We start from the raw sequence: 23,774 nt of genomic DNA on the forward strand, positions 1-23,774 counted from the left end.
GTAGTCGTGTATGGATGTGAGAGCTGGATCATAAAGATGGCTGAGGGCCAAAGAATTGATGCTTTCAAACTGTAGTGTTGGAAAAGATTCTTGAGAGTCCCTTGGACTGCAAGGAGATCGAACCAGTCAAGCCTAAAGGAGATCAACCCTGAACATTCATTGGAAGGACTAATGCTGAAGCTCCAATAATTTGGCCACCTGATGCAAAGAGCTGACTCATTGGAAAAGACCGTGATGCTGGGAAAGACTGAGGGCAAGAGGAGAAGGGGGCGGTAGAGGATGAGATGGTTAGATAGTATCACTGACTCTGAATTTGAGCAAGCTCAAGATGTTATTTAATGGAAGACAGAGGAGTCTGGCATGCTGCAGTCTGTGGGGTCACAGAGTCAGATACAACTTAGCGACTGAACAACAGCAACAAGGCTACAACTCATCTCTGAACAACGATTTATCTAAATGCCTACTTAAAGACATCTCCTCCTGAAAAATTCAGAGGCCCCTCAAACTCAACCCAACTCTTGATTTTGCTCCCTGAACCTGATGAGGTTCTGCAAACCTCTTTCTCTGTGTGTGTCGCCAGTACCCAAGCAGCCTGGACTCCCCTCCTCCGCCCTCCCCACCCCATCATCATTTCCAGTCCTTCCTACCTCTTTCCTTCCAGTGATACTGGGAGGCCAAACACAAATGGAACGACACAGCCCTTGGGCAGAGGGGGTCTCTGGGTGCTTGGACATCCAGAGAATAGAAACAGTAAACACAAAATCAGAGGCTTCCCCAGTGGCTCAAGCGGTAAGGAATCTGCCTGCAGTGCAGGGGACACAGGAGACTCAGGTTTGATCCCTGGGTCAGGAAGATCCCTTGGAGGAGGAAATGGCACTCCATTCAGTATTCTTTCCTGGAAAATCCCTTTGATAGAGAAGCCTGGTGGGCTATAGTCCATGGGGTCACAACGACTGAGCACACACATACACATGCAAACACTAAATATAGTTTCTCTTTAAAGCAAACCTCTCCTTGGATTTCTGCAGCTCACCAAGGAATCAGCAAGTGCCCACGGTGTGCCCGGTACCCTGCTCAGGTATCCAGGGACACCGATGGTCAGTCTCTGCTCTCCTGTTCTCCCCTTCTCCCAGAACAAACTCTTTTTTCACTTTTGAAGATATATGCTCCCAATGCATATAGTAATATACCTATTGATCTTCCTCTAGCCAGTCATTATCAAGATTTATTTATCCCCTCAGTTCCCCACTGACTGAGGAAAGCAGTATTCCCAGTGGTCAATCAATTCTGATATACTCCACGACAAAGAGTCAATAGCTATTTATTATTTGATTTATGGGCTTAATTATCTTAAACATGATCAGGCAGGGACAGAGCAGAAGCTGAGCAGTGCCCAAGCAACTGTAGCCAGGTTGGGAAGCCATCAGACCTAACCCCAAGGCTGGCAAGCTCCCAGAAGTGGTTAAAACCCACTGATCTGACGTTTCCCACCCTCTGCCCACTGGGGCCACCTTGGAGTCTGCCATCTGAGGAGGAAGGAGAAGGGACAAATACCAAGGCCAACTCTGCATGCCAGGCAAGGCTTGGTGGTTCGGACAATGAATCTGACTAGGACATGGGTCAGCTTTTGCTTTTCTTGGGGCAGAGGACCCAGTAGCGGAGGGTTCTAAGAGGTCCATGGTGCATGGAGAAAGGGGGATGGACTTAGGTGTGTCTGGGAAGGGAAAGAGAAGAAGATGGTTTACTATGAACTTTGGTCTGAACCAGACAATCTTGGGTTTGAACTCTGCTTCTTCCTAAGCTTTATAACCTTAGGCCTCCTGCTTCCTCTCTCCATTCCCTTGTCTAAAATGGAAGGGTTGCATGGTGCTTACTTCAGAGGGTTGTTAGCATGATTCAGAAGACAGGAAAACCAGAATGCATACCCAGGTTGATTGGATGCGGGGCACCAGCTTTTAATGACAATTTCACCTCCCTCGCCTCATGAAGCTGCCTCCGCCCCCAGGACTCCTGAATTTCTGTTTATCCACTGCCTGCCAGCCGGGCAGAAGAAACCTTTCCTCTGGTTTCTGGAATACATGGTAAGGAGCTGATGTTGCCTACATTTGCCTTCAAAACATGGGAGTGCAGTGGCTATTTTTAACTCGGGTAAATAGAGAAAGCTGTTGAAGACGCCTTCGTTTCCACAGGGCTGCCAGCTCACAGTTGCTTTCCCCTTAGGGAGTCAAGCCAAGGATCTTTCAGGACTGAGGGCTTTAAAACCTGCACTGGTTCCCACTGACGTCGGACGAGGATCACCACCGACTATCTACACCCTTCTCAAAGCAGAGAAGCACATCAACAATCCTGTGACAAGCTCTCCCAAGAAAAGGGATTGCCCTAAAGCGGTCCTTCTAAATTGCAAACCCGACGTTGTCACTCCTTTGGTTACAACTCTGGGGAGGATTCCTGCTGACTTTAGGAGAAGAGTTCTGTGTCCTTAGCTTGGCTCTTGAAGTCCTTTAAGAGCATCTCCAACTCTTATCTCTTGTTATTCCCCATGTGGATCCTATATTCCAGCTTGTGACTCCAGCTGCGTCCTAGCCCCACCCCTACCCCCTGGTCTTGCTGCCTCCTACCTCCTGCCCTCTGCACATGCTGGTCCCTCTACCAGGAATGCCAATACCTTCTTGTACATCTGGCCAATTGGTTGAATGAGGGGGCCACTCTGGGGCCCCAGTCAGCCCCCTAGGATCCTATGGCAGCCATTAGGACACCATTAGCGAATCACCCAGTTACCTGTCTACTAGAAAGCACCACGGATGGAGAGGCCATGCCCACTTCTTTTCATTCCCAGCATCAGGGCCAGGACCTTATACATGATGAGTGTTCCAAGCAAACACCCCCAAGCCATTCAGCTTCCTTACTGTATTTTTATCACCAACATCACCTTATTGGCATCCTTCCTCTTGCCATCACCACGAATTCTCCCGCATCCTCAAGCCACCCCCTGACTAGTTTGCGTTATATTTTACTTATGTCCCACTCATTCCTCAGTGATTCTAAGTAAATAGCACCATTCATTGTTTGCTGCTACACTTGCCGAGAGAAGCAGGCTATGATAACGCGAGTGAATGTATTTTTGGAAACTGTTATTCATTCATTCAACAAGTATTTAAGGAGGACTTAATAGTTTAGGGGCTGGGGATACATGGGTGAGTCAAATAGCTGAGGCTCTGTGTTCGTGGGGTTTATATTCTAAGGTTGGGGAGGGAATGTAGGGAAAAGAGGCAAGAAGCAAATGAATTGAGGAATGAAATATTATCTTATTGTGAGAAGTGCCCTATAGAAAATAAAACACAGTGATGACATAGGATGTGAGTTCAGATCCTGGGGCGGGGAAATACCCTGGAGGAAGGCATGGAAGCCCATTCCATTATTCTTGCCTGGAGAATCCCATGGACACAGGGGCCTAGTGGGCTACACTCCATAGGGTTGCAAAGAGTTGGCCATGACTGAAGCGACTGAGCATGCGCACATGACAACATAGGAGGGACCAGCGGCGGGGAGGCCGGGTGGCGGGAGGTGCTTTGGATTGGCTTCCCGACTCCAAGACCCCTGGCTGCTCCTACTGCCCTGCCCAGGGTCATCCAGGGGAGAGGAGGGTGATCTCAGCTTCCACTGAAGCCCACGGCTTCTATCACCACTTCTACGTGGATGACTCACATGCAGTTATTTCCAGCTCCAACCTTTCATCTGAGCTTTAGACCAGCATATTCAAGCCCTGACTTGACATCTCCTCCTGGGCAGGTTGAAGCATACAGAGGTTAAGCCACGTGGCCAAGGCTCAAGCCTGGAGCAGAGCTGGGTCACAAGCCCAAGCATCAAGCTGCAGTCATTGCCTTGTATCATTTGATGTTATAATAAAGACAAAACATCTTTTTGTAGTGCTAAGGCTTTGGCACCTAAAAATACACTACTTCTCCTAATTGTTGCTATCATTTTCATTATTGTTGTCATCGCTGTTAGAATGTTGTCATTACTATAGCAACCAGGAGATACAAGGTATTGAGCACCTCTAGTTACCAGAGGCATTAAGCTACAGCCTTTTCATACAAGATCTCCAATTCTTATCCCTCCCTAGAAAAAGAGATCAATGTCAGCCCCATTTTACAGATGAGGAAACTGAGGCACACAGGAGTGATGACATTGGCAATAATAGACTCAAACCCAAAACAGGCATTGTTCATGCAAAAATCGTTCAGTGAAAACAGCTAGCCATGAACAGGGTTGGTGGAGAAGTCTATTTTAAATGAAGAAGGACTTGTTGTTTAGATGCTGGGAGAAATATCAATAACCTCAGATGTGCAGATGACATCATCCTAAAGAGCCTCTTGATGAAGGTGAAAGAGGAGAGTGGAAAAGTTGGCTTAAAACTCAACATTCAAAAAACTAAGATCATGACATCTGGTCCCATCACTACATGGCAAATAGATGGGGAAAAAATGAAAACAGTGACAGATTTTATTTTCTTGGGCTCCAAAATCTCTGTGGATGGTGACTGCATCCATGAAATTAAAAGACGCTTCCTCCTTGGAAGGAAAGCTATGACAAACCTTAGACAGCATATTAAAAAGCAGAGACATCACTTTGCCGACAAAGGTGAGTATAGTCAAAATTATGGTTTTTCCAGCAGCCACGTATGGATGTGAGTGTTGGACCATAAAGAAGGCTGAGTGCCGAAGAATTGATGCTTTGAACTGTGGCACTGGAGAAGACTCTTGAGAGTCCCTTGGACCGCAAGGAGATCAAACCAGTCATTCCTAAAGGATATCAACACTGAATACTCATTGGAAGGATTGATGCTGAAGTTGAAACTCTAATACTTTGGCCACCTGATGCAAAGAGCCAACTCACTGGAAAAGACCCTTATGCTGGGAAAGATTGAAATCAGGAGGAGAAGGGGGCAACAGAGGATGAGATGGTTGGATGGCATCACTGATTCAATGGACACGAGTTTGAACAAACTCCAGGAGATGGTGAAGGACAGGGAAGCCTGGCATGCTGCAGTTTAGGGGGCTGCAAAGAGTCACAACTGAGTGACTGAACAACAACAACAAAATGCTAAGTTGTATCTAACTCTTTGCAACCTCATGGACAGTAGCCTGTCAGGCTCCTCTGCCTATCGGATATCCCAGACAGGAATATTGGAGTGGGTCACCATTTCTTTCTCCATATCTTACTGATCCTACCCATAAATGTGTGTTTTTCACAGTTGCTGGTTCTTCATTGAAACCCAAGTTGTTTTCTCTCCAGGGATATAGTTTAGCTATTTCTCAGCTTCCCTTGTAGTCAGGTGTGGCCCAGGGGCTGGGCCAGTCCATGATATATGAGTGAAATGGTAGCATTATTATGTGACCCATATGACCGTGCTTTTCCTCTTTCCTCCCACTGAAAGCAGAGGACTCTGAGCCCTGGGAAAAGCTCCAAAAGATGGGATTGAGCATGAAGCCCTCCACACATGCAGAACAGCCACCTGCCATCCAGAAACACACATCTTGGACTGTTACATAAACAAGAAGTACATTTCTCTTGTATTAAGCCACTTAATGGTTTAAGGCTTATTTGTTACAGCAGCTACTTGTTACTCTGATGAATACAAACGGTGAGTCGGCATATACACTCAGAAAACTGCCTAGAATGATACATAGCAAAATGCCTCTGGCTGGAGACACTCTGGGTGAATTTCACTTTCTTCTTTTTGCTGTAACAACAAATGAGTTACCACTTGTGTAGTAAGACACAGAAGGCAAGTGAAGATGGTGTCACACAGGCCAGTGTAGAATCTTTCAGATCTGAGGAAAGCAGCGGTGTACCTTTTCACCCACGCAAGTCCTCTGCTGGTCACACGATCATTTACCAACAGGCATGTACAGTGTAAGTGAGACGATGCTAATAATGACGATGATGATGATGGTGATGCATTTTTATAGGCTTCCTTCACAAAGGTCCCAGGGCGTCTTACACTCCAGCACAATTAAAGACAGCCACAGACAAAAAAATCTTTTCAGCTGTGCTTTATATAAAGAGAAAGCAATTCAGCTTTATGAACATAAAAGGAAGTCAATTCCACTAGATGAGGGGGGGAACGGAATCTTCATGTGCTCAGGTTTCCCCCCCTGCCAACTCTTGTATGATATATTTAGGACAATCAAAGTGGCCTGAAGACAGAAAAAAAAATCAGAAAGCCCATACGTAGAGTTACAAAAAAGACCTCATTCAGGCACTACGTTACCATCTTAGCAGAAGGCAGGGTCCTCCGTGTGTCAAAGATAGCAGCCTGGAGTTATTATGTTTGAAAGAGTGAAAAACAGGAACTGATTTGGAGCTGGAAATAAATAACCTATTAAATAACTCCTGATATTTACCAGACTTAAAAAGCTGTGCAAATGAGGCCCCGTGGGATTTCATTCCTGTCTCATCCCTGGGAGATGAGGACAGGCTGTGGACGTCCTGTGTGTGCCGGCAGAACAGTCAGGATGACACGAGTGCAGAATTGCACTTGGACTCCAGGCGCCCAGCAAGGGGACTGACGCCAGGCACTGAATGAGAGATAAAGTCCGCTCAAGAGCTGTGGAGAAATGTTCTCTTTCCTTCCCTCTCTTTCCTGGGGTGCACAGCCCGAGCCCCTCTTTTGAGACCAGATGTTTATTTAAGGTAATGCCCCTAACATGTCACTCTCCCCTACTTCCATCCCTGTGAGAGCATCACGGTGAAGTTCACTGTGTTCCCAAAGGCAGAGGAACAATTCAGCATCTTTGCCAAAGCTCTAGAAACACCACGCTGTCAGCCAGGACACCCCAGAGTCCCATTTTCTCTGTCTGTGTCCCTTAGAGCTGGGCTCGGTTGACGGCATTGTTGCTTTCAACCAAATGAGTTCTGACACAGTTGATTCAAGCAGGTGAGAGTCAAAGGAGGCAGCAGCCTGGCCTTCAGGAAACTTCCAGAGGGGTGGGACAGCTCCTGCTTAAAATTTTCCCCCTGCATTAGGATAGACTCCAAGGCTTCACCTGCACCTCTGAGGCCCTGTAGCTCCTTCCCCCAGGCCCCTATCACTCACTCTTGCTTCCTTGTAGTCCTCAGACATGCCCATTTCATTCCCATCTTGAAACCCAGTCCCCCCCTAAAACCAGGTTCCCCTGCCAAGTTTAGGATTTCCTCTTCTTGTCCTGCACCTGTTCCTTCTCAAGATTGAAGAGTATCAAAGAAGAGAGGGGATCATAGCTGAGCAGAACCCATGGGGCCTTCTGGGGATAGAAACCCCGTCCTCCATGTCCTTCCCTTGCCTCTTATTTATAGGAAAATTTTGGCCTCCCAGGCCTTCCCTGGGAGGAAAATTTTAATTAGAAAAGTGAGAAAATGCAGAGACAAGGAAAAACAGCCAAGAAAGACAAAATAATAATAGTTCAACCATTAAGCAAAGTCGAGGACCTTTCTTTAGTTCCTCTTCAATGCAGGAGACCCAGGTTCAATCCCTGGGTCAGGAAGATCCCCTGGAGAAGGGAATGGCTACCCACTCCTGTATTCTTACCTGGAGAATCCCATGGACAGAGGAGCCCAGCCGGCTACAGTCCATGGGGTCTCAAAGAGTCGGACAGGACAGAGCAAGTAACACTTTCACTTTCAAGGGCTGTAGATAATATTCTGAGCTATATCCTCTGACCTGTTTTGTAGATACTGAAACCCCTAGGTGGAAGAAGTTAACTACACATTGTCCAAAAGCATGCAGATTCCAGACCCACTGGAACCAGAAGGTTAATAATGTTGACTCCCAATTACCTCAACTACCAACCCATCAGGAGAATGTCTATATATTCAGATGTACATCTGCTCAATTCCAGGTTCTGCCAGTTATCTGTTCTATGATCTGGACAAGGGGTCCCTTAGCTTCTCTGACCTCAGTTTTCTCATCTGTAAAACGGGCATCACCCTTATGGCAGAAAGTGAAGAACTAAAGAGCCTCTGGATGAAAGTGAAAAAGAAGAGTGAAAAAGTTGGCTTAAAGCTCAACATTCAGAAAACTAAGATCATGGCATCTGGTCCCATCACTTCATCGCAAATAGATGGGGAAACAATGGAAACAGTGGCAGACTTTATTTTGGGGGGCTCCAAAATCACACAGATGGTGACTACAGCCATGAAATTAAAAGATGCTTACTCCTTGGAAGAAAAGTTATGACCAACCTAGACAACATATTAAAAAGCAGAGATATTACTTTGCCAACAAAGGTCCATCTAGTCAAGGCTGTCGTTTTCCCAGTAGTCACGTATGGATGTGAGAGTTGGACTCTAAAGAAAGCTGAATGCCCAAGAATTAATGGTTTTGAACTGTGGTGTTAGAGAAGACTCTTGAGAGTCCCCTGGACAACAAGGAGATCCAATCAGTCCATCCTAAAGGAAATCAGTCCTGAATATTCATTGGAAGGACTGATGCTGAAGTTGAAACTACAATACTTTGGCCACCTGATATGAAGAGCTGACTCACTGGAAGATTCTGATGCTGGGAAAGATTAAAGGTGGGAGGAGAAGGGGACGACAGGATGAGATGGTTGGATGGCATTACTGACTCAATGATCATGAGTTTAAGTAAACTCCAGGAGTTGGTGATGGACAGGGAGGCCTGGCATGCTGCAATCCATGGGGTTGCAGAGAGTCGGACATGACTGAGTGACTGAACGGAACTGAAAATGTTCAGTACCAGGAGACTGTCCCTGTGCCTTGCTGAAGGCTGGTGGAATCTGTTTCTTCTGGAGGATTCTGCACTTATTAACATTAAATTATTAACGTTCCTCAGTCAGGGAAATGGTTTTAACAATGAGTATCAGCTATGCTGCCTCCTTTAGCTGTAAGAAAAGGCAAGAAAAGCCTCTACCTGGCTCACAGCTCTCCAAGTCCTCCTGTCCTGGCCGATGCAGAATGTAAGGAGGACATTGGGACATTGTGATAAACCTTCATGGAAGGAATGGGGCAGCTTCTTCCTCCCTAGGCTCACACTTGGCAGCTTCCCCTCCGCTGGTGCAGACCCTCATTCACTGTTAATACAGCAGCCACGACAGGGTGGTCTTTATAACACAGTGCTTCCTGGTCTGGCCAGGGGCAGTGGGATGGGCGGCGGGAGTGGATGCTGGCACCCAGCGAAGCCACCAGCTCTTTGATCGTGTTGGGAAGTTAGGGCAGATAAACTGACATTTCTTTGAACTGTTGTTGCCTTGGCAGCCATCAAAATACTCCCTGCTTTAAAAACACTCCGCAACATCCTTCATGTTAGAAATTTCCCAGTTTTTGCCCCCAAACACACCGGATACTGTCCCTGCCTGCTGCACTGAGCATAAAACTCAGACCTCTCAAGTTTTTAGGTCCTACGACAGAGGGTCTCCTGGCAGCTGAAAGAATCACCTGGGGAGGCTTTGTACTGAGGGCCAAGCCCCATCCAGGCTATTTAGAGATTCTATGGGAACTACAGAGTCCTTAACTGGGGCGACTTTGCCCCCAGGCGGTATTGGCAATCTAAAGACATTTGAGTTATCACAACTAGGGAGTTGGTACTCCTGGTGCCTAGTGGGCAGGGGGCAGGGAGTGCCTAGAATGCACAGGACATCCCCCATAAATGAATCGTCCAGCCCTAAAGGTCACAGGGCTGAGGATGAAAAGGTCACAGTGCCAGTGCTGAGGATGAGAGACTGGGGTAGGTGTCAGTATTGTTTTAAACCCTGGCCCCCAAACCAGCTAGAGAGCCCCTCCCTTCCCCAGTCTGGCTCCTGCCAGCTTCTTTACCCTTGCTGTCTACCCTCTTGCCCTCACCCACCAGGCTCTGCCACCACAGTCTTCCTTCTGGTCTTTTAAGCCCCCTCTGCTCATTCCTACTCCTGGGCCTTCACATTTGCTGTTCCCTCTATGGGGTGTGCCTTGCCTCCATGTCTGCATTGCTGGCTCGTAAAATCAGGGTCCCTGCCCAAATACCACTGCTTCAGAGAGGCTGCCTGGACACCACCCCAGCCCAATACACACATCCCTAAAACTACCCTGACACCCAAGTCCCTCTGCAGCACATCTCTCCAGTTTGTTTCCTTCAACAGACTGGGACCTACTCCAACGATCTCTATTGCTTCAGCGTTTACTGCTGTCTCTCCAAATAAAATAATGGCCCTCTATGAACCTGGTCTGTGCCTGTCTTGCTCACTATCATCCCCTAACATCCAGCAAAATGCCTGGTGCTTAATAAGAGTTTACTAAATACCTGTTGTTTGGATGGATGGATGGATGGATGGCTGCCTGGACAAGACTGGAGAAGGATGGGATTTTCAAGCTGGCAGGGGATGAGGTGCACTGATGATGGAGACCTGTGCTCCTGTCCTGGCTCCTTCTTGCCTCTCCTGGTCTCTGTTTCCACGTCTGTGACATGGCCAGGGTGGGCTCAGTGGCATCAGGCTGCCCTAGGGAAGCCCTTCTGGAGACATCAGCTTCAGGGATTTGTTTTGTTTCCATGGCATCAAGCTAAGGCAGGTTGGCCCAGACTCCTGTCATCAGATAGGTAACACATTACCTCCCCTCTGAGGTCCGAGCCCTTTGTAATTCTGTCCTGTCTGTCTTCCTTGGAAATTTACGTTTCCACTTCCCTCTGCATTAGCTGGACGCATCTGACACCTACGCTGTGCACTTAATAATATTCCCTGGCGATACTCTTTAGGGCAGGATCCCAAGTGTTTGTTGGAATTAGAATGGGAGCTTGGTTGAAAAAGGCTTCACCTACAAATAGACTTGATCCACCAGACTGAGGACAATTCAATAGACTGGAAAATGGCCCCCAGAGATATCTAACTCCTAATTGCAGGACACTGTGACTGTCAGTTTATACGGCGAAAGGAAGTTTGCAGGTGCCATTAAGTCAAACATCTTGAAATGGGAGATTATCTTGGATTACCTGGGTAGCTCCTACATGTAACCACAAGAGTTCTCATTAGAGAGATGTGACCTGCGACAGTGGAAGTAAGATGCCATGTTGCTGGCTTTGAAGATGGAGGATGGGGCCACAAGCCAAGGGATGCAAGGAAGGCAGCTCTAAAAGTTGGGAGCTCTAAAAGCTCCAAAGCCTCCAGAAAACAAAGCAGCCCTACTTTGGTTGTAGCAAGACCCACTCCAAACTTCTGACCTCCACACCTGTAAGAGAATGAAGGCATGGTGCTTTAAGCCATCAAGGTTGCGGCCATTTGTCATGATGGTCCTAGGAAATGAATAGAGGTGGGACCCAGGAATCTGCATTTTAACAACCTTCCTCCCTTTGGTGGCTCTGATGCAGGAGGCCCTGGTGGACTGCATTTTGGGAAGCATGGTTCCAGGGCTGTTCCAGACTGCTTCTGAAGCAGCCCAGGCTCAGAGAACCAAAGAAGGACCCTGCAACCAACATCTGCTTCTACCTGTTCATTTTACAGATGGGGAAACTGAGATCTAAGAGACACTGCAGCAAGGGACAAGCACAAGAGATGCTTTCGTTCAACTCTATCTTTATTAGCTTTCAAATTCCATCTGGGGCTTAAAAAAAATGAGTGATTGTGCAGACGGTCTATAGCCTTGCAATAATTCTATAATGACCCAATTGTGAAACGATTTAGCAATCTTGCTGCTAATTGCACTTGTGGCTCTAGCAACTGGGTAACTAGTTGGTTATTACTCACTCCCCAAGAGCCACCCACACCGCATTACAAGGAAGCTAATCTTAGAAATATGTGTTAACTTCAATGATAATTACTAAGTAATTGGCTAGAACATGCCATTGTGAATATATCCAGAATATGCCAGGTGATTATCTGGTTTTATGTTCCCTGTAAAATAAATCCAGGGTCCAGAAGCTGTTCCAGTTGGTTGGCTTGCATCCAACCATCAACCTCTGCCAGCCAATTGCACGAATGTGAGTGATTAATCAAATTACTCAAATATTTGGTTTCAAACTGAATGTTCAGATAAGAAACCTGGTGGCCAACAAGTGGACGGTGTTGAACAGGAATGAGGAGGGCACCCGGCCCCTCCCTCAGATAAACATATAATGACACAATAATATGGAATAAATGCCACTTCTTTGGGGCTCATCTGGCTTCTTCAAACAAAATACCAAAACACTTCAGAGACCAATTATATGTCCCAAAGCTGCGGAGTCTTTATCGTGGTGCCAGGAAAAGGCTGTGCTATTTGTGAAATCTGCAAGCAGTTATGGTGCTTGGGGAGGGGGACTCAGGATTCTGTATATAATAGAAAAGGGGCCGCCAACGCAGCTGGCTTGCAGGGGGAGCGACACATTTTCATAATAGCCACTCTTTTTTTTCAAGGAAGGCTGCTAACTGCATCCATCCATTTCCAATTAGCCTGCCCTTGGGGAAGAGGGGAGGAGGTGTGGGTAAGTGAGTTCCACCATTACTCCTGGAAAAAGTCAGAGGCCAGGAGGTCCTTAGAGGGTCAAGGCACAGGGGAAGAGATGATGGATTTTGAATTTCTAATCTGGGGATTAGAAAAAGAGGGGTTTAGCAGGCCAGAAGGTGAGGAGCTGATCAGAGAGAAGGAACTGGGATGGCAGACTGGTGGGAACAGGGACAGAAACCAGTGGTGGTGGGGAAGACCGTCTTCTAATCAGACTTGTGTACCCCAAGTAAAGGGCTGCAGACAGCCTGCTGATATAGATGATACATACCAGAAGGAGAAAGAAAAGGGAGCTAAGGGGCTTGCTGGCAGTGGTAGGTAGGACAAACAACCACACACTGGCCCTCTCCTGGCATTAACATTCTCGCAACAATGGCATTCCCAGTCCTCCCAGCCAGAGGTTGAGTCTATTCTCCACACCTTGGATAGAGGTTGGCCATGTGACTTACTTTGGCCACTGGACATCAGCCAGTGCAACACAGACAGAGATGAGAATGCCTCTGTCCATCAGGGCTTGACCTCTTGCTGCCTTGCTGTACTTGGAACTCTGAGACCACCATGGAAAGGAGCCCAAGCTGGCCTGTTGGGGGGTGAGAGGCCACGTGTAGAAGAACTGAGGCACCACAGCTGACAATCTGTCAACCATCAGACACGTGTCCAACCATCAGACATGTGAGTGAGGGCATTCGAGACTGACCAGCCCTCAATCTGACCAGCCAGCGGACCACAGACACATCCAAGACCCCAGCCACTGAGCCTGGCTTAGCCCAGAAGAACTGTGTGCAGACTAGCAAGAAACTGCAAAGTTTGGGGGTGTTTGTTAATCGGAAAAGCTTACTATTCCACTCCTCTACTCAGAGCAGCTCAGTCCCTGAATATGATCTGAGCTGATTATCTGATAGCCACTTCTGGTCCTGTGTAGAAGTTCAGTTCGTTTCAGTTCAGTCACTCAGTCACATCGGACTCTTTGTGACTCCATGTATCACAGCACGCCAGGCCTCCCTGTCCATCACCATCTCCCAGAGTTCACTCAAACTCATATCCATCAAGTTGGTGATGCCATCCAGCCAACTCATCCTCTGTCGTCCCCTTCTCCTTCTGCCCCCAAAACCTCCCAGCATCAGGGTCTTTTCCAATGAGTCAACTCTTCGCATGAGGTGGCCAAAGTACTGGAGTTTCAGCTTTAGCATCAGTCCTTCCAATGAACACCCAAGACTGGTCTCCTTTAGAATGGACTGGTTGGATCTCCTTGCAGTCCAAGGGACTCTCAAGAGTCTTCTCCAACACCACAGTGCAAAAGCATCAATTCTTCGGCACTCAGCTTTCTTCACAGTCTAACTCTCACATCCATACATGACCACAGGAAAAACCATAGCCTTGACTAGATGGACCTTTGTTGGCAAAGTAGTATCTCTGCTTTTGAACATACTATCTAGGTTGGTCATAACTTTCCTTCCTAGGAGTAAGCGTCTTTTAATTTCATGGCTGCAGTCACCATCTGCAGTGATTTTGGAGCCCCCCAAAATAAAGTCTGACACTGTTTTCACTGTTTCCCCATCTATTTGCCATGAAGTGATGGGACCAGATGCCATGATCTTCATTTTCTGAATGTTGAGCTTTAAGCCAACTTTTTCACTCTCCTCTTTCATTTTCATCAAGAGGCTTTTTAGTTCCTCTTCACTTTCTGCCATAAGGGTGGTGTCATCTGCATATTTGAGGTAATTGATATTTCTCCCGGCAATCTTGATTCCAGCTTGTGCTTCTTCCAGCCCAGCGTTTCTTGTGATGTACTCTGCATAGAAGTTAAATAAGCAGGGTGACAATATACAGCCTTGATGTACTCCTTTTCTTATTTGGAACCAGTCTGCTGTTTCATGTCCAGTTCTAACTGTTGCTTCCTGACCTGTATATAGGTTTCTCAAGAGGCAGGTCAGGTGGTCTCGTATTCGCATCTCTTTCAGAATTTTCCACAGTTTATTGTGATCCACACGGTCAAAGGCTTTGGCGTAGTCAAGAAAGCAGAAATAGATGTTTTTTTGGAACTCTCTTGCTTTTTCCATGATCCAGCGGATGTTGGCAATTTGATCTCTGGTTCCTCTGCCTTTTCTAAAACCAGCTTGAACATCTGGAAGTTCATGGTTCACATACTGCTTAAGCCTGGCTTGGAGAATGTTGAGCATTACTTCTCTAGCGTGTGAGATGAGTGCAATTGTGTGGTAGTTTGAACATTCTTTGGCATTGCCTTTCTTTGGGATTGGAATGAAAACAGACTTTTTTCAGTCCTGCGGCCACTGCTGAGTTTTCCAAATTTGCTGGCATATTGAATGTAGCACTTTCACAGCATCATTTTCAGGATTTGAAATAGCTCCACTGGAATTCCATCACCTCCACTAGCTTTATTCGTAGTGATGCTTTCTAAGGCCCACCTGACTTCACATTCCAGGATGTCTGGCTCTAGGTGAGTGATCACACCATTATGGTTATCTGGGTCATGAATATCTTTTTTGTACAGTTCTTCTGTGTATTCTTGCCACCTCTTCTTAATATCTTCTGCTTCTGTTAGGTCCATACCATTTCTGTCCTTTATCGAGCCCATCTTTGCATGAAATGTTCCCTTGGTATCTCTAATTTCCTTGAAGAGATCTCTAGTCTTTCCCATTCTGTTGTTTTCCTCTATTTCTTTGCATTGATCGCTGAGGAAGGCTTTCTTATCTCTCCTTGTTATTCTTTGGAATTCTGCATTCAGATGCTTATATCTTTCCTTTTCTCCTTTGCTTTTCACTTCTCTTCTTTTCACAGCTATTTGTAAGGCCTCCTCAGACAGCCATTTTGCTTTTTTGCATTTATTTACATGGGGATTGTCTTGATCCCCATCTCCTGTACAATGTCATGAATCTCTGTCCATAGTTTATCAGGCACTCCGTCTATCAGATCTAGGCCCTTAAATCTATTTCTCACTTCCACTGTATAATCATAAGGGATTTGATTTAGGTCATACCTGAATGTGTACAAGTGAGAGCTGCCAATTTCTACCTTGGTTTGAAGAAGGGTTGAAGGGCCATCCTTAGATCTCTAATCCTTTGCAAGCACTTACCGTTTGACACACAAGTTCCGGTCAACCCACCAGCTGCATAATCAATGGTGACAGATGATAACACAGCTTCTACCCATCACCCAGGTCTTACAAACGGACTCAAAGAGGGTTTGTATGGATCACAAGGGAATAGATCAAAGACATACCAGATCTTCCCTGAGCTCACAGCTCCCACCATAGCACTTGCCAAGATGCAAGGCTTGTGTACTTGGGATCTTACTGCTTGTATTGAGATTAAGAATGAGAAGATTCCTAATGGACCCTTGGCATCACAGGCCACACCAAGAACACTGATGCTGTGGCTAGTCCTAAGTGATAGGAGAGCAAAGGCCTCAGCTTAAAAACACATCAAAAGATTGTTCCACAACTGCTCAGTTGAATCTACAGTTATTTTTTTCCAATGCCTACATCGCTGCATGAGGTTAGTGACAGCAAGTCCAAAAAAGTTCCCAACATCTGATATGTTCCTAATGTCACTTCTCTGTTAACCACCCCTTTTGTATAGCTATAGACCATGGATCCTGAATATTTAAAACAACAATGGTGGAGCCCTACAAATGTGCTCTGCTGTTTTAATGAAAGCCAGAATAAGTCATCAGAATGTTGATCCGGGTTCAACAAACTAGGGTCTGCAGGTCAAACCCAGCCCATCGCCTGGTTGTGTTAATAAAGTTTTATTGGCACACAGCCACAGACATCCACTTATAGTTTATCTGAGGTTGTTTTCACACTACAGTAGCAGAGATGAGCTGTTGCTGCAGAAACCTTATGGCCTGCAAGGCCAAAAACACTATCAGGTCCTTTACAGGAAAAGTTTGCTGACACCCGAGTTAGTCTAATCCATTCATACATTTGGAGAAAGTGAGCCTCAAAGATGCTTTTTCACAAATGTGGAGCACAAGGGGGTTCAATACCAGCTTTTCTGACTTCCCACGGGGAGCTCTCTCCAGAGCACTTCTCAACCAGAGTTATAGCACAAATAGCATTTTCTGGAATCTCAAAACTTCAAACCATAGATGTTGTGATTGGTAAAGCCAGACTCTCTATTCACCAGAATGTTGAATCTACCAGAATCCCCGCTGCTCAACACTGCCGGAAGCAGAGCTTTGGGAATGACTATGGTGGTGGGGAACCCGGGCGGGACTGACCTGGTGATGATGGCCAGGTGGGGCGGGCTCATGCAGGCGCCCATGAACAGCACCACGTTCTCATGCCGCGTCTGCCTGTAGGCCATCACCTCCCGCTTGAAGGCCTTGAGCTGCTCCTCGTTGTCCCTCTCGATGTCAATCAGCCGGATGGCCACCTCACCATGCCAGCGGCCGTGGTACACCTGCCCAAAGCGGCCCTTCCCAATGAGCTCGCCAATTTCCAGCTGCTCGAAGGGGATGTCCCACTCCTGGAGGAAGATGCTAGTCTGGCTGGCCTTGCGTGGGAAGCTCCGGGCCGAGAGGAGGGACAGGTTCATCTCCTCAAAGTCGTCCTCTGACTCCTCGGCCTCGTCGTGGCCCTCCTCATTCTACGGCCAGAGCGGGAGAGGGGTCAGTTCCCGTCAGCATCCCGCCTGCCCGCCAGGTCCCTGCTGTGTGTTGTCCGCTGGTGCACACGTGTCTCTTTCTATTTGCCCAGGTACCTCCTGTCTATCATTGTGCTGAACTGCAGATGCTGAAAGGGAGATCGTGAAACTGAAGCTCAGAGACAGGAAATGCTGGGGGGCAGGGACCACCTATCCTGGTTTCCCAGGACTTCGCCCATTTGGGGACTGACAGTCTCACACTTGGGAAACCGGCAGACAGGGATGGTTGGTCCCTGTGGGAAGTGCCTAGCTCTGGTCAGGCTGCCAGGCAGAGCAAGGGTTAAGAATCAGGTCTTTCGACTCCTAATATTCGATGTCCTCCTACTAGACCATGATGTTCTGATTTGTCTGGTTATTTATGTGGGAGTAAGAAAGACAACAGGCTGAAATACAGACACCCTATACACCTTCATATAACATGTGACAATCCTCAACAGGGAGGGCCTTCACTCCCTTGGAGGAATTTGAATTCATGAGGCAGAAACCAGGAGATGGCAGAGGTACTCGGGATAGGCTAGAGGCCCAGGGTTCCTGTGCAGCTGGGAGAGCAAGAGATACAAGAGTGAGAGGTTGACAGAGTGGGCTTAACAGCCAGACCAGAGGAGCTGGAATCTGGCCGCTGTGTGACCTTCACTTCTCTGGGCCTTCCTTGACTCATCATAAAGTGGGGCCAATGACATCTGCCCCTGGGGGTGGTGCGAGGTTTTCCGTGAGGCAAAGATCTGTTGAGTTCTTTGCACAGACCTGACTGCCTGTATGAAACAACTGCCGGGATGGCTGGAAAAAAAAATACAAACTCCTGGGCCCCAGCCAGATTTTCTGAATCAGAAAATCAGCAGGCCAGAGCCAGGACTCTGCATTTTCACTGCACGCCCACATGACTCAGGCACACTTAGACGTGACCACTGCAACAGTTAGAAACTCCAGGCCTAGGGATCCGCCTTCCCAGCGTGGTGTCCAGGGGCACCTAAGGCTAGGGGGCCTGGTCCCTTGGCTTGTTCAGCTGGAATGGGCAAGCAGCAGTGGCCTGAGCCCAGTGGGGGTGGGGGTGGGATGAGGAGGTGGTGGTGATTTTCAGGGGCTTGGAGCCTGACAAGACAGCCGGAGGAGACCCCTTGGCTGGGTGCAGTCTCTCTAAACCCCAAACCTGAGCAAGCTACTCCCAAAGGCATGCTCAGGAGAAATGACATGGGAAATACGGCTTCTTTCAGAGTCACTTTCCAGCTATTGCGATCGTTCCAGAAAAGGACATGATTTGCTCTGGGCACCCTGACTCCATTCCCTTCAGTTCAGGACAGAACAGCAGAGCCGAGGAGCCAGGGCTCTGGTTCTCGCCCCAAAGACTTTGTTTAGTCCCCTAGGGGTTCTGGCAGGTGGGAAGAGGCCCCAGAACATTCTTAACACCCTACTAAGCCAGAGACCCTGAGGCCCTCGTCCCCTCTTCTCACATATTCTTCAGAAAGTAGTGGGGCACGTCCCTCTTGGTACTCACTGGCCCTGAGCTGAATTTTCAACTAAGAATGCAGATCACTTGCCAACTTCCGCAAAACTAGCTTTTCCGTGATGCACACCATGTTAACGGCCCATTAGGCTTGGCGCCAGGAGGGGCCCCTCACTCATTAGTCGTCCTGGAGTTAGAACATCCATCAAGCAGGGCACTGTACCCCCAGTCCACCCCAAGCCCTCTGCGTCACTAAAGACATCAATCGCCTTTGCCAAGTGGGCAGCCCCCAGAAAAAGCTGCTTCATTTGCTTCATCACTCTCCAGTTCTCACCTCCGAGGTTGGCTCCACTTCAATTTGAAGTAATGGATTTCCTTCCAAGCTTTAAAGAAAGAAAAATAAATGTGACCCTTGGGTGAAATGATGGGTGCATGCGTTGACTTGATCCATGTATGAAACATCTTAAAATGTGACGCTCTCCATTAAGCCTTTTTCTCCAATTTCCCTTCACTGCTTGTGTCTAAAATAATCCATAATCTTGCCACCAAGGAGAGGTGCACAAGGACACTGTTTTAAATGAACTTTCTGGTCTGCTCAGGGCTCATCTTTCTTTGTTGGTTTCCCCTAATCTAGCAATTTCTGTATAAATTGGCCTTATAAATTCCTTATAAAATGCCATGGATGGCAGGATCCCCAGAGCTCTAGGTGTTCCCTTAGGAAAGGATTAATCAGATCTCTACAGTTCTGAATCTTTTGGAAGGATTCTTTGGCTGTTTTTGCTCATTCATTCATTCACCCATTTGATTAGAATTAAGAGTCAGGAACAGTGCCAGACCCTCAGAGGGATACAGCATTGAGACTGACATGGCTTCCTGACCTTCAGGAATATTTATAGCACTAGTGCAGAAAGGCTATGAGTAACATGGGTCAAAAGTTAGGTATGAACTGAATAAATGGATGGTGATGGAAATGCCCGAGACAGAGGATCACTGGATGAATTTGAAAGTTCACAGTGTTTTGAGTTGGACCTTGCCAATCACGTTCAGTGGAGATGTGTGGGTGAGAACAAAGAGGAGACAGATTGTATTGGACTGGAAGACACAGGTGTGTGTGCGAGTATGTGCATGTGTGTGGGTATCCCATGCATTGTTGCGCTGCTGAGCTGCAGTTGTGTTCTGAGTATGGGAACAAACAGGGTATGGGAGCTGGGGGCACACACACCGTGAGTGCTAAGTGTCCACTGAGGGCTGTGTGGGCATCATGGGATGTGCTCTGTGAGGGGGTTGTTCTGTGTGCGTGTGAGCTGGGTGCACATGCAGGGGATTTGTGGGCGTGCTAGGGCACAGGATACGTGAGGGAGATGCAAGGAACAGTGTGTGTTAAAGAATTTGGTGGGGGCGGGGTGGGTTTTCAAGGTAGAGGATATTTCCAGAGTGAACTGGAACTGGTGGGAGAAAAGGATCACAGTGGCCGCCATGGCCCCTTCCTATTTCCCCAGTGGAAGCTTAGCCGATTCCCCCACCCCCATCTCCTTATTTGAGGGGGGCTCCCCTATCTTGACCCTCAGACCTCACCAGAAAGCTGCCACCCCTGCAGACAGAGTCAGTCCACTTGCTGGAGAGACTCCTGGTGAGAGGGAGTCTGAAAGACTGTAAGAGCTAGAAGAAGAAGAAAGAAGTAGCATTTGCCATCCTATTAACCAATAATTTATAGTACAGCTTCGAAAGGCAGAAACCGCACGCTGGAAATCTGATGCCCCGGGGGAGATGGAACAATGCAGCTGGAGTCCCTCCCCACACCCAACAGAATGGGCTGCCCCCATCGGCTTGCATCAAGGCGTGATTACAGCAGCCAGGGCTATTAAATGGTTTCCCTGCTGCAGAGAGTCAGTTCCCATCACTCCACGCACATTTAAGCAGATCGTGGGCACTTATTGACTCTGATTTTCACTGGCACTCCCTGACTCTCAGTTAATAACCTGGAGTTCATCTTGCACAAATTGTGGAATTAGTTTATGTGCTGCAGAGAAACGATCTGGAGCTAGATGTCAGCACAACATCCCCCGGCAAACTGCTGCTCCTTTGATCTCAGAGATGTACCATTTGGGTCTTTAACAAAGTGGGTAACATGGGTCAGAAAGGATGGAGCAGCTGCGGGAGCTGGAAGAAAAACCAGGAAGGCAAAAATGTGAGTTTGGAAAGATGTCAAACCAAAGTTGGATCCTTAGCATGCCCTAGAGTTGGGTCACAACCACAGAAGTTATGGAAGGTGATTTCACTTTGGCTGCACGAGCAATAGAGTGCCTAGAAAGAGGGCCTGTATCCTAAGGATGCTAAAGACATCACACACAAAGATGTTCATTGCAGAACTGTTTATAACAGTGAAATATGGGAAGATGTAAGATCCAGCAGTAGAGAAACGGTTAAGGAAATCATTCCACTTCAATATGGTATTTTAAAATCCATGTGTATGAGGAGTCTGGAATAGTATGAAAAATATGATGTTAAAGCATTAAGGGATAAACAGAGCAGGATGGAAATTGCACAGTTTAGATCACAAGTATGTAAAATATGAATACAGCATACTTCTAAGAGTGGTGCAATTATAAATTATTCTTTTTCTTTTTTTATAGAATAGTTTAAATTTCACAAAATAAGCTCGTTTTATTTCTGTAATGTTAGAAACCAGGGATCGGCAAACTTGCTGGGCCGGATAGTAAATATTTTAGAGCCTGCTGGCCACACGGTGGTCTCTGTTGGAACGACTCATTTCTGTTGTTATAGTCCGAGCGCTGCCATAGATAGCATGTTGTGAATAAATGGGCATGGCTGTGTTCCAATAAAATTTTATTTACAAAAATATGGGTCTGTCCCATTGGCTGTAAGTTACTGATCTCTAGCATAAACCTAAATTTTCCTTTTTAAACAGGGGATAATGATGTAGAATAACTGCCCTTCCATTAAGGTTTAGCTATTGCCTGGGGGAAGTTGTCTTTCTGATCACAGGAGGGTCTGGGGGTCTGAAGGAAATGGTCTGGCCCCTGGAAGTCACACTTGATTGGCAAGACCAGAGACACACGGCAGAAGTGACTCACGGGGACTAGCACTGTCCCTCTCGGCCTGGGCTGTCACATTCTCCCCTCCCTCTGTCCAAGTTATTCCCTTGTCTCTATGGCCCCCTCAGGCTTCCCCCCGACCCTTCCTCCCACCCCATCAGTTCCAGGAAGAGGAAGAAAGAAGACAGGGATCCTGAGCAAACTGGAAGGCCAGGGCAGGGGGAGAGGTCTCTGTCCCACTTACATTGGATTTGAGGTCACTGGATGCAGGATGACCTGGGGCGCCCGCGTCGGCGTCTCCGGCACTGGCACCACATCTGAGAGCAAAAGATTGGACAGTCAGAAACCAGACAAGGGGTCCACGGGCTCCCCCTAAAGCCTGATTCCTGGGAGATGCCGGCAGCGGGAAACTTCTCGACAGATCAGGAGTCCCTGGCTGCCCAACCCCTTCTCTTCTTTCCCTGGCCACTTGAATTGACCTGCTGAGGTGCATGAGTAGTCAAGATGACATCCGGAACAAAATTCCCCATCGGCACCTATGGGGCTGCTGGAGCCCCCAAGCCTCTGGCCTGAAGCACCACTGAAGCATCATCTCTGGGTCCTCCTCACTCCTAAGTCCCCTTTGGGATAATGAGGCCTCTTGGTTTCATGTGTCCTATGCCCAATTCCAGCCTCTTTGACCATCTCTCCTCCACCAAGGGCTTCTGGACCCTTCCCAACCCTTTCCCATCCTTGCACTGCAGACCACCCACTCAGGCCTTTCCATTTGTGCTTTGGGACCTCGTTGGTTGCCACTGAATCCTTGGACTACCCATCCTTTTTACCCTCAGCCTCCACAGCCAGTCACTAGCTTGTGGTCTGGGTGGTTCCACCTGATCCTCTCTGGGCTCGTCCACCCCAGCAGCATTCACCTCTGTCCCCTCACAGCAGCTGCCACGTCTCAGTGGGCTCGCTTGGAAGAAACCGAGCTCATAGGAAACTCACCTGGGAAGATGAACTGCTGCCTGTATTTGTAGTAGTGGGACGCTTGCAAAGGAAAGAAAATACCACAGTGAGTGCTGCCCCGGAGCTGGCCCTTCAGGTAACAAATGGGGCTCCTGTAGCCACCCTGCGGTCCTCTGCCCACCCCTGACAGTTTCCAGACTTCTGCAGACACCCCGAATTCTAAGGGACTGAGAACATGTGTAAAGAATCCAGAAATACTCAAGCCAACCCTCCCATTGAAACTCCCTAAAGACAGAGCACCCCACCTTGGAGAGCCATCCTGAGCACAATCTCATCTTTGTTAAACCCATAAGGACACACACGTAGAGAGAGAAAGCCTCTAATCTATAATCTAACATAAGGGAATTAATTTTCTCCCTTCTGGCAGAGTGATTATAGTGGCTTAAGAAAATCCTTTATGACCACAATAACGTATCACCTCACAGTTTGGATGCCTATTATCAAAACAGACAAGAAATGACAAATATTGGTAAAGACGTAAAGAAAAGGAAACCCTTGTGCACCCTTGGTGGGAATGTAACTTGGTGCAGCCCCTGTGGAAAACAGTAGGCAGCTCCTAAAAAAGTAAAAATGAGAACGACCAGATGATCCAGCAATGGCACTTCTGGGTATATATCTGAAGGAAAAGAAATCAGCATGCAAAGTTATGGAAATAACCCAAGTGCCCATCGATAGACACATGGATAAGGAAAATATGCGTGTGTGTATATATACACACACACACACACACACACACATACATATACAATTGAATACTATTCAGCCATGATGAAGAATGAAATCTTGCCATTGCTGTTTGTGACAGAAGGGATGGACCTCGAGGATACCATGCTAAGTAAAATAAGTCAGATGGAGAAAGATAAACAGTACAATCTCACTTACATGCGGAATCTAAAAAACAATCAAACTCACAGAAGCAGAGATCAGATTTGGGACTGCCAGAAGTTGGGGATAGGGCCAGGAGCACCGGGTGAAGGCGGTCTATGTGTTTCTCATGTTTTCCTAATTTTCTGCACTGAGCATTGTATTGGTTTTCTTATTGCTGCTGTAACAAATTACTGTAAACTCGATGGCTTAACACAAATTTAGAGTTAAACTCCTCTTAGAGTTCTGAAGGTCAGAAGCCTGAAAATAGTCATAGGCGGCTTGTTCTTTCTG

General features: G+C 47.3%; 1 protein-coding gene across 1 annotated transcript in view; it reads right to left on the reverse strand.

The window, feature by feature from the left end:
- Positions 1–23,774, reverse strand: part of KSR2 (kinase suppressor of ras 2) — a 446,835-nt gene that overhangs the window by 44,377 nt on the left and 378,684 nt on the right. The window contains exons 12-15 of the mRNA XM_018061222.1: positions 22,596–22,637; positions 21,856–21,928; positions 18,890–18,938; positions 16,690–17,057 (exon numbers count right to left, since the gene is read on the reverse strand). Coding sequence (XP_017916711.1) covers positions 16,690–17,057; positions 18,890–18,938; positions 21,856–21,928; positions 22,596–22,637 — 532 coding nt within the window. The remainder of the gene's footprint in view (positions 1–16,689; positions 17,058–18,889; positions 18,939–21,855; positions 21,929–22,595; positions 22,638–23,774) is intronic.

The sequence above is a fragment of the Capra hircus genome, chromosome 17, assembly GCF_001704415.2.
Source record: "Capra hircus breed San Clemente chromosome 17, ASM170441v1, whole genome shotgun sequence".
Lineage (NCBI taxonomy): Eukaryota > Metazoa > Chordata > Mammalia > Artiodactyla > Bovidae > Capra > Capra hircus.